Raw genomic sequence first — 14,583 nt, 5'->3', positions numbered from 1 at the left:
CCCCGTTGACATCACTGAATGTGACCCCCTGAGTCCAAGGGAATGTAAGCGTTGAAAGGATGTGTGCTAACCCACACATTTTAATGGGGAAGAGTCTAAAGCACAACAACTCAGACCCGCCCTTGTGTGTCATCTGTTATTACAGAGATTAACTGTTTCCTTATCTTGCCTCGCGCAGCCAGTTTCTTTTCTGGAAAAAATGGTTTTCAAAGGACGATATAGGTTCTTTCCTTCTCTGCATCTCCAGCTTCTGTAAGTCTTTTTTCGGCTTCGGTATTGACATTCCATCCCGGTTGGGAAGCCATGGGAAGATGGGTACCTGAGCATAAGGACTGTCGGAGGGGACACTGCTTGCTAGCAAAGGGGAAAAGAAAAGAATGGATATCACTAATTGGACACAGTACCCACCGTCTGTTTTCTAGCCTTTGGCTCTCCCATTCTCTGACCAATCCAACATGGCAGGACTACACATTCTGAGATCTCCCCGATTCACTTTTCCTCCTTTTTTTTGTACCTTACTTTCTGTTAAACACACGGAAAATATGAGCCAGCAGCCTCTGATTTTGGGTGCCCAACTTTACAGATCTGGTACCTAATTTTCAGAAGTGTTGAGCCCCCACTATTCCAGCTGTAGGCAAAGAGTTGTGGGTGACATCCAAAATTAGAGGCCACCTTTGAAAGTCTTAGCCATAGGTCATAAGAACTAGACATGGGAGCCCATGAGCTATTATACACCGAGCTATTATACACCGAGCAGCCACCAAGAAGAACTGAACAGTTATTTAAGGTTCCCTTGTGTGTTGGAATTATTATTTACGCAGGATATTATCATGATAATAATTTAACCATAAATTGCTTTATTAAATCCAGAGGCCAAAAGGTATTTATACAATTGCTCTAAACATGCCCACAAAGCCTAAACAATAAGCAATTTACTACAGCCAAACGGTAACAAAACATTTATAAGCATTTGATCAAGATATTTACAAATGGACTAAACACTCAAGGATGCTTAGACCCATATTGGTTCAGTCCGATGTGGTCAGGCAGGTATTAGCAATGAACCCTTGAAGAGTTTACTTTGTTTATACCCTTTAAAAAACAAGTGATGTTATTGCCAATTATTGACTTCAGGTAAGAGCCAACTGGAGACAGTTCACCCTTATTTCCAGTCTTAATCCAGATAAGATTACAACCTCCTTTCTCCCCAAGGCCTTGCTCCTTATCTCTTCCCCTCCTTCTTGCTGACACACAGTTTTTCCTTTGTACCTGGGTTAACACAGGCCCTGTTTTTTGAGATAACGCTGGTATGTGGGGTGGGAAGGGCCATGCTGGCTCTTTTTAAAACCGATTATTTTTGTCTTATTTAAAACAAGTCACCCGGACTGATCAGAAGCCATTTTAGAAACGTCCCCTTATCTCATTAGTTATTCTTTGAACCAGACGTCCTCCCTACTTCATTTTTTCGGGCCGTATAACTCTTTACTTTCAAGGCCTTTCTTTACAACCCATATTGCTTTAACCAATGTGACAGAGTCAGGCCAGATGGCTACAAGAGAGTGGTCGAAGGTAGATACATTAGCTCCAGGTTAAGCAGGTCCCTTTTCCCTGGGTAAGATAACAGGGACTATTCCAGAACACTCATTAACGATCTGGAGGATGGTATGGACTGCACCCTTAGCAAGTTTGCAGATGACACTAAACTGGGACGAGTGGTTGATACGCTGGAGGGTAGGGATAGGTTTTATATTTATTCTACATGGTGACAGTGCTGATAATACATGTGGTCAACTATTTCATTCCTCATGTAAGAAAGGAGATCTACACAATTTACTGTGAGTGACGTCCCATTTTGGTGCCATCAGTGGGTGGCATCTGGGAGAGATGACTACTTTTTTTTTTACTAATCAAGAAAGAAGCAAATCTAAAGAGCCTATCAGAGCCCAGAGACATATTCAAGCCCCACTGAGGGAAGAGCTAAGTTCAAGGTGCTCAGAGAACAGATGATCATATTTTGATCATTTGAAAGGTGTCAGTCTGGTGATCCACAGGGGTGGAGCTTATTTTGTGGGTGGAGCCTGGAAGAGTGCCCCTCCCCCCATTTGATTACTCAAATAAGTGATCTGGAACTGGCAAATCTGGGTTCTAATCCTGGCTTGGAGGCATCCCAAATCAGTGGCCACTTCTGTAAATCTGAAGCGATTTGCCCAAGATCACCCAATGAGTCTGTGGCACAGCTGGGAAGAGAACCCAGGCGTCCTGCACTTTCACTACAAGATTATGCTTCCTCCTATCACTCATGTCTTTGTGCAGTCCCCGGAGGAGTCCAAGCAGTGTCTATTTTTGGTGGGTGCAGGTAGCAAAAAAGGATTTGCTAACCTCGGCCCTGATCCGAAGCCCAAAATTACTGGCAGTGGACACAGGACGCTGCAGTGAATAGCTGTGACCCCCCCAAAGGGGCCTTCTGCTTCTTTGGCACCGCCCCTGAAATTCCCACTCAGACACGCAACACAAGTGGCTGAGCCACGTGCAGTTCTTACCCCTGAGGGTTTCCACAAAGGCTTCCAGCTCTTTGTCATTCATCACTGAGATGCGGGCAGCGCCTGCAAAGGCAGACATAGGAGTGATTCTGCCTCGCTGAGGAGCTGGGGATTTTCTGAGAGCGTGGAGCCCCTTCCTGTGCTCCATTGAGCCGCCAGCATTTATCCAGGCCCTCCTGCCAGTGGACGCCAGGAACTTCTGCCGGTAGTAACTAGAAGACGAAAGGCGGCGCAGTGTCACCAAACACTCTCCACGCAGGACAGCTATAACCAGCAAACAGCCTTTTGCACCTTCTTTAAAGGGGGTTGGCAAACGGAGGTTGTGTCCTTTTCCTGCTTTATGTTGCATAGAGGAAGCTGGGGAGGATTTGAAAGGTTTTTTTTTTTTCTATTTTAATTTTTTTTTTAAACTTTAGCATAGATTCAGCTCTTATGTCTCCTTGGAGACTCTGTGGCCAGCTAGAGAACTCATCGGATTATGGTAGCTGCAATATCCAGATACTGAATCCTGATTCACTGTGAGAGGGAAGGGATTTCTACTCAGATAGACTAATGCTCTTTGGATCCCATTGGGATACCCTGGTGCACACTGAATAGCACTGGACCCTGTTGATTTCAGTAACTGCTCATGGTGGAAAATACGGTTCATTGAGAGGACGAGTAACCGAGTCTAGCGCCCTTGTTTTTAAAGCATCTTAAAACACTTGGGAGAAGGGCTCTCTGTCTTAAGGATTCAGCTCCCCGTCCTGCTGATAAAGGGCAGAGAAAGCTCTGAGACCATACCTCCGAGTCCTCCAACCGGACCTGGAGAGGCAAGACTTGACAACCGTACTCCTTCTAAGGGTGAAAAAAACCTTTTCCCTTCTCTACTCACCATAAGGAAGCAAACCACAGCACCCTCTTTTTCTTTGCAGGTCACCTTTAAAGATAGGTTGGCGATTCTGATTTAGCCCAGAGGTCGCCCCCCCCACTACCCACAGATTTCCTTCACACAGCCTGCAGCCATCCTCGTCTTTCAGACCCTGCAAGGGTGTAGTTTGCCAAGGAGGAGCCAGCAGACAATGCTCCAGCTAGATGAAAGCAGCCAGGCTGGGAGGCTTATGCAGCGATCTGGAGGTAAGGTCATAAGGGCTATGCAGAAAAGAGGGATGTGGTTTTTGGTGTGTGCCGTACGGCAGATAGAACAGGGGTGTTTTTGTTCTCCAGGGGGCAGAGGGAGGAGGTATGAAATATATCCACAGGGCCCTGTTTTGTCCTCATTTATATGGCTGCCCTCGCCTACACAGGTATACTGCTCACTGGGGCCAGCCTGACAAAGGTATTTAAGTACGGAAAGATGCAGATAACCACTACTGTGAATTCCACTAGGCGCCTAAGTGAGTTAGAGGCCTAATTCCAATCAAGTTAGGGGCCTAACTCACCTAGATGCTTTTGTTAACCCCATTAGGTGCCTATGTGCATTTTTAGGTGCCTAAATACCTTTGTAAGTCTGGCCCTGAGCCCGCTGTTTGACTCCGCCGAGCCTATGAAATGGAGATCTCCTTTCCCCTCTTTGGAGACCTTGCTAGAGCTTTGAGCACCCACCTGACTATTTCAAGCATGGCCTTCCTTGGCAGAGCCGACATTTCCACCAGCTTTGACAGGACCTCAAAGAGCAGGATTCCAGTGGCGTCGATGGAATCAAAGTCCTCCAGGCAGCCTTTCTCGGGGGCTGGGGAGGAGATGCACATCAAGCGGCGTGCCCATCCCACCAACCCATCTGCTTCAGAGACCGCAGGCAGCACCAGTGACCTCCAACAAGGTTTCCTCTGGGCAAAGTATGGTGCATGCATGTGTGGGAGCCTGGCTCCTGCCTGGTGCACTGGGGAAAGTGCAAGCTACATCTGTAGCAAGGGGTATTCCTCACTGCCCTCTCCCATGGAAGCATAGTATCTCCAGATAATGCTGCTCCCCCTCCGCTTTGGAACGGGCAGATTTGGTCCTGGTATTCCAGGCAGAGAGTCTCAGATTGAGTATGTGGAGCACAGCTTTGACTTACCTGACCCTGGGTATCTGAACTCTGCTTATATGCCCCAGGGTTCCTGGGCTCCCCGTCATCACTCCCCTTTCACGGTGATTCCTGCCCGTGAGCCAGGCTACCCTGGGGAGTTGTGCCAGTGCCTGCACTCTTCTCTGAGCCCCCAGGCCTCAGCCTGGCGCTCAGCAGCGGCCTCCTCCCGCTGAGCTGGATTGTCAAGGCTTTGTACAGCTGTTTCGAACGGGGGCCAGCTGTGCACAAGCTCATTCTTTGGGGGACCCCAGATGCTGATGTCTGAGTCCACGTCACGTGAACTCCAGATCGCCCCAAGGTTCAGGTAACACCGATGCCTCTAGGTAAGTGGGGTTCTCTGGCCACACACTAACATCGCTGGGGGGGCGGGGTCCGTGGCCAATCCCATTGGCTGAGCTGGGTTCACCGCACTCACCTACAGCCTGGATGAAGCGCTTGTTGTCGCTGACAATGGTCAGAAAATCAGAGAAGTTCACCTTCCCATCTCCTGCAAGATAAACAGCATTGCCCACTGATCACGCACCTTTCATCCCAGGGACAAGGTAGTAATGGGCGTACTCCAGGCCAGGTTGGCTACAGCCGCCTTCCCCTGAGTGCTGGCGGAGCAGGGGCTTTGTTGCTAAGATCCACGCTAGACAAGTGCATAATACCTCCCCCACTCCACTGGCTGTCATCAGCGTTCTGAGGCCGTGCTGCTCAAGGGAGCCTGTGTCAGAGTGACAGCTAGGGCCTTACCAAAAAACGTGTCACAGACCGTGAAATCTGGTCTTTTGTGTGCTCTTACCCTATACTGTACAGATTTCACAGGGAGACCGTCGCTTCTCAAATTGCGGGTCCTGACCCAAAAGGGAGTTGCAGGGGGGTCACAAGGTTATTTGGGGGGGGGGGTATTGCCACCCTTAGTTCTGCACTGCTGCTGGCAGTGGATCTGCCTTCAGAGCTGGGTTCCCGGCCAGCAGCCGCCTCTCTCCAGCTGTCCAGCTCTGAAGGCAGCGCCGCGGCCAGAAGCAGCGCAGAAGTAAGGGTAGCAGTACCAAAACCCCCCTTACAATAACCTTGCTCCCCTCCCCCACCCCACCCCACCCCATCCCATCCACACACTTCCTTTTTGGGTCAGGATCCCTAAAATTACAACACGGTGACATTTCAGATTTAAATAGCTGAAATTTACAATTTAAAAAAATCCTATGACTGTGAAATTGACAGGGCCCTAGTGATAGCTGGTCTGCTTCTGACCTGTGTGCATGGGAGAGAGGACTACAAGAGGAGCAAACCTCACTGAAGCCCAGTTTGAAACCCGGATCGACCAAAGGGGCCAATACATTTTGGGCCCAAATGGAGCTTTAAGCCACTGGCTGCATTGGAAAGGGCTGAGGAGGGGTCTTGTATGAATGAGTCAGTGTCACAGAGAGACTTGCTTTGGAGGTGTCCTTTAGCTCGGCTGGCAGAGGGGCAGTTCTGGAGCAGAAAGACTCGGGTTCTAATCCGGACTCCTCATGTGTGCGCTAATGGTGTCTGCTATACACCGACTGGTTAGAGTGTCAGGGCAGCCCAAGGATTCCTCTTGAGGGGGCAGGCACAGCTGCCAGGCAAAGTCATAGTCTATCAGGGTTGAAAGGGACCTCAGGAGGTATCTAGTCCCACCCCCTGCTCAAAGCAGGACCAATCCCCAGACAGATTTTTGCCCCTGTTCCCTAAATGGCCCCCTCAAGGATTGAACTCACAACCCTGGGGTTAGCAGGCCAATGCTCAAACCACCGAGCTAGGCCTCTCCCATCACCCATTCACATGGTGCCCTTCACGGTGCTGCCTGATGAGGAGGCGGGGCATAGTCCCATCCCCCCTTGGCCCCTACCCCTTTGGATCAGCATGTTGCCAGCCTAGTGCACTCCCCGCCCATCCTGGAGCTAGCCCTATGCACAGCTGCCCCCCTCCCACCCCATGCCCATCACTTTGCCCATCTCCCCTGTAAGAGCCCTGCTTTCACACTGAGCTGGTCCAGGGCCGGTGCAAGGATGTTTTGCGCCCCAGGCAAAACTTCCACCTTGAGCCCTCCCCCGCCCCCGAGCCCCCGCCCAGAGGCACCCCCCTTGCGGCAGCTCCCCACTCCCCACCCTGAGGCACCCCCCCAGCCCCAGCTCACCCCTGCTCCGAGCATGAGCACCCCGAGCACGCCGTGGCTGCTTCACTTCTCCCGCCTCCCAGGCTTGCAGCGCCAATCAGCTTAGGCACCGCAAGGCGGGAGAAGTGAAGCAGCCATGGTGTGCTCGGGGAGGAGGTGGGGCAGGGCTGAGGTGGGGCGGGGAGTTCCCCTGCGTGCCGCCCTCCCCTTTACTTGCTGCAGGCGGCCCTCCCCGCCCTCCCCTGCCCCCAGCTCCCTCCATCTAAATGCCGGCGGCGACCGGGGTGGCCGAAGATCAGGCCGCCGCGGTGGCTGTCGAAGAAAATGGTGCCCCCCCAAATCCTAGCGCACTAGGCGACCACCTAGGTCGCCTAAATGGTTGCACTGGCCCGGAGCTGGTCTCTCACTTTGTAACAGACCAGGCACTCCACTGCTCCGGCTGGAGGTAGCACAAACCTCTGCCAGGGAGCAAGCAGCATGGCACCAAGAAATAGACACCCCAGCAGGGAGGGAGAGCTCAGTGGTTTGAGCATTGGTCTGCTAAACCCAGGGTTGTGAGTTCAATCCTTGAAGGGGCCATTTTGGGAACTGGGGTAAAAATCTGTCTGGGGATTGGCCCTGCTTTGAGCAGGGGGCTGGATTAGATTAGATGACCCCTTAAGGTCCCTTCCAACCCTGACATTCTATGATTGAGTCAATGCCCACACCCCAGGGGCCAGGATGTTGTGGCACCTTTAACTCTCTCAGCTCCTGGTTTTCAGGGCTATGAGATCTCACCATTGCTGTAGCCTTAATGTGCTTTCTTTGTACTCCCTACAGCCGTCATGTTCTGTAACCAAGTGCGGGGGACAAGGAGTTAAGGCACGCAGAAGAGCTGGTGCAAGTTCCCCGCTTGTCACAGACTCACTGGGTTGCTTCTGGCATGTTACCAAACACCAACATAATCCCTTTTTCCTCCCACCCTTCGTCTTGCACTACTTAGACTGTAAGCTCCCCAGGGCAGGGACTGCTTCATGTGACATGTAGGAACAGTGTCTAGCACCAAGCCCTGCTCTCCCCCACTGCCAGGAGTTTCAAGGGAGCACAACGCCACACCCTCACAAACCCAGACCCTTGGAACGTACCACTGTGGACTAAACCTGGGACGATTGTGTACACTCACCGTCCATATCGGCATATGACAGCTCGTCGTAGGCCTCTTGTTCGGTTAAACTAATCCCCAGCTTCTCTGCAGTCGTCTCCAAGCCTTGTAGGTCAATATTGCCATCTGCGTCCTTACTGAAGAAACTGTAGGCCTGGTGGAAAGCTGTGGGGATGTAGGGAAAATACCACCACTTACATCAGGTGGGATGTACGAACTTCACGTACTACGCTCTTTGGAAACCAAGGGGCATAATACACAGAGGGTTTTATTTTTTTTATGCCAACACAAAGATTCTACCCAGGTCAATGAAACAATACGGTAAGAGAATCACAGAACCAGAGGCAAGGCAAGAGAATCTTGTGGTTATGGGACTCATGTGACCTGGGATCAGCTCCTGGCTCTGCTACCGGTTTCCTGTGTGAATTCAGGCAAGTCACTTATTCCCCCTGTGCCTTAGTCCGCTATCTGCAAAAGAGGACGTGACACTTCCTTTTAGGGCTGTCGATTAATCGCAGTTATCTCACACGATTAACTCAAAAAAGTAGCCACGATTAAAAACATTAAGCACGATTAATTGCCGTTTTAATTGCTCTGTTAAACAATAGAATACCAATTGAAATTTTAAAAATATTTTTGGATGTTTTTCTACACTTTCAAATATATCAAGTTCAATTACAACACAATACAATGTATATAGTGCTCACTTTATTTTTTTTTTTTATTACAAATATTTGCACTGGGAAAATGACAGTCAAAAGAAATAGTAATTTTCAATTCACCTCATAAAAGTACTGCAGTACAATTTCTGCAACTTACAAATGTAGATTTTTTTTTTTTGGTTACATAACTGCACTCAGAAACAAAACGATGTAAAACTTTAGCGCCTACAAGTCCACTCAGTCCTACTTCTTGTTCAGCCCATCGCTAAGACAAACAAGTTTGTTTCCATTTACAGGAGATAATGCTGCCCGCTTCTTATTTACAATGTCACCTGAAAGTGAGAACAGGCGTTTGCATGGCACTTTTGTAGCCGGCATTGCAAGATACTTATGTGCCAGATGTGCTAAACAATATGCCCCTTCATGCTTCAGCCACCATTCCAGAGGACATGCTTCCATGCTGATGACACTCATAAAAAACAGCAACCCACAATGCATTAATTAAATTTGTGGTGGAGAATTGTATGTCTCCTGCTCTGTTTTACCTGCATTCTGCCATATATTTCGTATTATAGTATCGGATGATGACCCAGCACATGTTGTTCATTTTAAAAACACTTTCACTGCAGATTTGACAAAATGCAAAGAAGACACCAATGTGAGATTTCTAAAGGTAGCTACAGCACTCGACCCAAGGTTTAAGAATCTGAAGTGCCTTCCAAAATCTGAGAGGGACGAGGTGTGGAGCAGGTTTTCCAAAGTCTTAAAAGAGCAACTCTCTGATGCAGAAACTACAGATCCCAAACCACCAAAAAAGAAAATCAACCTTCTGCTGGTGGCATCTGACTCAGATGATGAAAATGAACATGCATTGGTCCGCACTGCTTTGGATCGTTATCAAGCAGAACCCAACATTAATATGGACGCATGTCCCCTGGAATGGTGGTCGAAGCATGAAGGGACATATGAATCTTTAGCGCATCTGGCACGTAAATATCTTGCAACCCCGGCTACAACAGTGCCATGTGAATGCCTGTTCTCACTTTCAGGTGACATTGTAAACAATTAGTGGGCAGCATTATCTCCTGCAAATGTAAACAAACTTGTCTGTCTGAGCGATGGGCTGAACAAGAAGTAGGACTGAGTGGACTTGTAGGCTCTAAAGTTTTACATTGTTTTATTTTTGAGTGCAGTTATTTTTTGTACATAATTCTACATTTCTCAGTTGCACTTTCACTATAAAGAGATTGCACTACAGCACTTGTATGAGGTGAATTGAAAAATACTGTTTCTTTTGTTTTTTACAGTCCAAGTGAGCACTGTACACTTTGTATTTTGTGTTGTAATTGAAATCAATATATTTGAAAATGTAGAAACCATCCAAAATATTTAAATAAATGATGTTCTATTAGTGTTTAACAGTGTGATTAATCATGCAATGAATCGCAATGACTTTTTTAAAATCGCACAATTAATCGCAATGCATTTTTTTAATCGCTTGTCAGCCCTATTTCCTTTGTCTGTCTGGTCAGCTGCGATTGTAAGGTGTTTGGGGCAGGGATTGGGTCTGAACAGTGCCCAGCACAAGGGACCCCGACCTCAGGTGGGGGCTGTCCCCGCAGTTGCTACTGCAGTAGAAGTAATAAAGATCTAACAAGCTAAAGAATAAACCTTGAACGGTCTTTTTGTCAACCTGCCTTTCGAGGTGAAAGACAGATAACTGGGGCATCGTTACCTTCTAGCTGGTCCTTGGTCAGGTTCTTTGCTGCTTTGCACTTATTCCTGTCTAGGAGGATGCCAGATAACTCCCTGCCGTACAACATTCAAGAAGAAAGAAGGGCAATTAAGACATGCAAACCGACACTCCTCTGCAGATGTGCAGCTCCTGTTGATGGAACAGCAGCTGAGCGCATGGATTCAGGGCAGGATATGATGCAGGGGGCCAAACGCCTCGCTCAGCTACACTGGTGCAACCCTATTGACTAATTTAACAGAGAAGAGTTTATTATCCGATTCTGCTCTCACATCAGTTGTACACAGATGTGACCACCACTGAGATGCTATGGGGTCACTCAGGAGACACTTCTAGGGTCTGATTCTGCCCTCTTATCCAATCCCCATAACTTCCTCAGGGCTGCGTAAAGACTTTGGCATTTACGGGTTGAGCTCCCCAAAGGTCTGTGTCCCCCACAGTTCTCACTGACTTCCACAGGAGATGTGGGTGCTCAGCACCAGGGAAAAACCAAGCCATTAACCTTTAACTCTGCCGTTGCTGGGCTCCCACCCAGTGAGCCTGCTCCCTCTCCTCCCCTGGAAAGCCGTGGGGAGAAAGCCTCGGTGGTGAGGTAGCTGATTTTGGGAGCTTTTGCCAAGTTATAGCGTTAGAAAGAATGAAATTCCAGGATCACATGATATCCGTGAGGAAGATGGCGGCTTAGTCCCGGACCTCCTCACATCAATTTGTCTCTAATCATTACTCTCCTAGCAGACTGGCAATAAGTTTCTGCCATAAAAGGTTAAATTAAACTTGGATAAACTTCACCCTGCTGAATATGGACCCCAATGAATAAATGAGAAGCAGTAAAAGACCTCAGCCTGCATCACCCAAGCAGCTGAAGGGGGATTAGAAGGCCACAGCAGAACCTAGCCCAGGATATCGCGACACTGAAAGAATTCCTCGTGGGCCACCTGGATTCAATCTCCAAAGTTAGCCGTGGCCTCTCTAAAGATGTGTGTGATGCAAAATCCCCAAATGGCTCACTTGGAAAATTAGCTGCCAAAGGCTGCCCTTGAAACCAGTGAAATTAAAGAAGAAATGGCCTCCTCAAAGCTCAGACTAGAGAAACTGGAAGAAAACCAGGATGACTTAGAAAAGAGAATTTGAAGAAACAAACTTCACCTCTTGGGCATTGCTGAAGGTATGGAGAAGGTGGATATTATCAGCTTTCTTCAGAAGCTGATCCCTGGCATATTTTAAAGTCCACCCTCAGCTTCCCCCATTAGATGTTGAAAGGGCTCATCGAACGCCTGGTACTAGACGGTGGGAATCCGACAAGCCCAAGCCCATCATCTTCAAGCTGCTGAAGTTCAGTGATAAACTAATGTTAATGAATGCTGCTAGAAAAGCTGACAACCTCATGTACAAAGGCCACAAAATCTCTTTTCCCTGACTTCTTTAACAAAAAAGAGGGCTGCATTCAGTAGCATAGAGCAAATCCTGAGGGGGACCAACGTCAGATGCAGCATCAGGTACCCATTCACCTTCCCCATGGATTCAGCATGCACCGCGGGATTTTAAAAACCCCTTCTGAAGCTTGGCAGACGCTTCAAAGACTGAGATCAGATTTGACCAAAAAATAGCAGAATGGGTTTTTTAAAACCAGTACAAAGCAAAACCTCAACAAGTTTAAAAATCAGTTTGTTTTTCTAGGTATCCCTGTAGACATGATAATAGTCACTTACACAAACTACCAATTCCTAGCAAATAACCAGGTAGGCTGAACTCTTCAGTTCATCGCCTTTAAAACTGAGCCATAACAAATGTATAGCAACGCAATGCGCAGAGTAACCGTTTAACACTAAGCTGGGGGATATAGCACCATCTACTGCCTGAAGTATTATCTGCACTAATCATCACAGCTTGCACTGCTAGACTGAATCTCTTCACTAGCTTTGCCTTTGAGAGGACTGTTCCCTTGTGGAACAGTCAATATTCCCGACACAGAAAACAGACTATAACCTAACCTTAAATAGCACTAGTTCAGGGGTAGGCAACCTATGGCATGGGTGCTGAAGGCGGCACGCGAGCTGATTTTCAGTGGCACTCACACTGTCCAGGTCCTGGCCACCAGTCCGGGGGACTTTGCATTTTAATTTAATTTTAAATGAAGCGTCTTAAACATTTCAAAAGCCTTATTTACTTTACATACAACAATAGTTTAGTTATATATTATAGACTTATAGAAAGAGACCTTCTAAAATGTTAAAATGTATTACTGGCACGCGAAACCTTAAATTAGAGTGAATAAATGAAAATTCGGCACAGCACTTCTGAAAGGTTGCCAACCCCTGCACTAGTTATTCAATTTGTGCAGAGTATATGACATACTATGAATATGAAACTTTTTGTTGTATTTTCTGTATTTAGATTTTGTACTAATTTGTATTTGATTTACCAAAACAATTGCAAATTTTCATATGAGTGTGTGTGTGTGTGCGCACACACGCACACACACACCGTTTAACACTAAGTAACCATTTAACACTAAGCTGGGGGATATAGCACCATCAAAACTTCTGTAGGTAGGAATACATTATACATGTTCTTAGAATACCCAATGATATTTACAGGGTAAGATTTGACTTAAAATATGCATTTAGAGATGTTTAGGATATTATTAGATAATATAAGGAGGGGAGGAGAGATGGAACTGAAGCCATCAGGATCTGACCTTGCCCATTCTGGCATGTTCTAAGTCTTACTTTTTATTGTTTTCTATCCCAAAGTATATTTGTAAGACACGACAGTTAACTACAGATCTTTTTGTATACCATACACACTTAGAGGCTCAACTGAAGGCATACATTAATTTAAAACTAACCAGTGTCTAATACGTATAAATATAGACCATATCCTAGAGATGTGGTTTTACAATATCAATGGGGAAATATGTATCTTTAGAATCAGGTTTTATATCTTAATATATCTTTTAAATTTTGCCATGAATGTGCGCCTGGAATGTGAGGGGACTTAATCGACTTTCTAAAACAATTAGAATCATGTGACATCTTGGATCAAAAAGGTGCCAGGTAGCTTTGTTGCAGGAAACTCATCTAGCAGAAATAGATGCTGATAGAGTCAAGAAGAGGTGGGTAGGTCTTGAGTATCATTCATCACTGAATTCTAAGAGCAGCGGCACATCCATCTTAATTCATAAAAGTACTAACTTTTCAATGTATACAGTCTTGGTTTGATCCTGAAGAAAGAAATGTTCTCCCTGAAGATGTTCCAACTCAAAAAAGTTTATTCTAGGAAGCATTTGCAATCCAAGTGGAGGTAATTCTGAATTTTTCAAAGACATTGCAGACATTCTTTCTAATAAAAAAGACACTCCTGTAATACTGGGAGGCAATTGGAATACGATGCTAGACAGATGTCTGGACAAATCCAATTACATGAGACCCAGCACTCAAAGCACAATAGGGCAACCCTCACTACTAATTAATGAACTTGATTTAAAAGGTGTCTGGAAACTAAGACACTCCAAGGAGCATGAATATACGTATTTATCTGCAGTACATTCTTCTTACTCTAGAATTGAATTTTTCTTGTGTCTTCAGAACTGATTCCGTCATGCCTGGAAGCACTATTGATAATTTCAGATCAGGCTCCAATTATACTTACCATAGATGCTGGTTACACCTCATTAAAGTCTTCGCTGGAAGCTGAACACACCGCTACTAAAAGATGCAAAATTTAATTGCACAGATGATTCTGTCATCTCTCACTTCATACAAGAAAATAAGCACTCAGTTACCTCAGACACCTCTTTTGGGAAGCTCTGAAAGCGGCTGTAAGGGGTGAATGCATAAGGTAGGCCTCCCAAAAGAAGAGAGAAGGACTCGAGTTACGAGACTTTTCGGCCAAGGAAATACCTGAGTTGGAGAAAACACACAAGACGGACCCAAATAATGAAAACCTCCTACATTATCAACGCCAAATATAAATATAATGAACGCTTATCCTGCCAAGTTCAAATTTACACTCAACAGGTAAAACAAAGCTATTATGAATGGGGAGATAATGCAGGTAAGCCACTTGCCAGAAGATTTAAGATGGAACTAGCCAACAACAATATTTCTTCCTTATTATGAGAAGACGGGAGGGTGATCCTGGAACCAACAGATATAAATAATCAATGTAAGCAATTCTATCAAGCTTTATATAAATCAGACAACCAATCTGACTCTAATCAATTGGATCATTTAATTGAAGACCTGCCTTTTAATACTCTAACTTCAGAACAAGTGTTGTTTATGGACAAAGCTTTCTCAACACCAGAAACTGA

The 14,583-nt window shown here is 46.4% G+C and overlaps 1 protein-coding gene across 4 annotated transcripts in view; it reads right to left on the bottom strand.

Annotated features, from left to right (window-relative positions):
- Positions 1 to 14,583, bottom strand: part of EFCAB3 (EF-hand calcium binding domain 3) — a 69,290-nt gene that overhangs the window by 3,312 nt on the left and 51,395 nt on the right. For 2 of the 4 annotated variants that reach the window (XM_039517036.1, XM_039517038.1), the window contains 6 exons: positions 10,251 to 10,327; positions 7,875 to 8,018; positions 5,006 to 5,077; positions 4,125 to 4,251; positions 2,541 to 2,752; positions 170 to 354 (listed from right to left, as the gene is read on the bottom strand). In XM_039517036.1, coding sequence (XP_039372970.1) covers positions 170 to 354; positions 2,541 to 2,752; positions 4,125 to 4,251; positions 5,006 to 5,077; positions 7,875 to 8,018; positions 10,251 to 10,327 — 817 coding nt within the window. The remainder of the gene's footprint in view (positions 1 to 169; positions 355 to 2,540; positions 2,753 to 4,124; positions 4,252 to 5,005; positions 5,078 to 7,874; positions 8,019 to 10,250; positions 10,328 to 14,583) is intronic. The other 2 variants (XM_039517037.1, XM_039517039.1) reach the window with 2 other exon arrangements.

Source organism: Mauremys reevesii, linkage group 27, assembly GCF_016161935.1.
Source record: "Mauremys reevesii isolate NIE-2019 linkage group 27, ASM1616193v1, whole genome shotgun sequence".
Classification (NCBI taxonomy): Eukaryota; Metazoa; Chordata; order Testudines; family Geoemydidae; genus Mauremys; species Mauremys reevesii.
The sequence above is the reverse complement of the archived record's forward strand: the minus strand, read 5'-3'. Positions and strand labels throughout refer to the sequence as shown.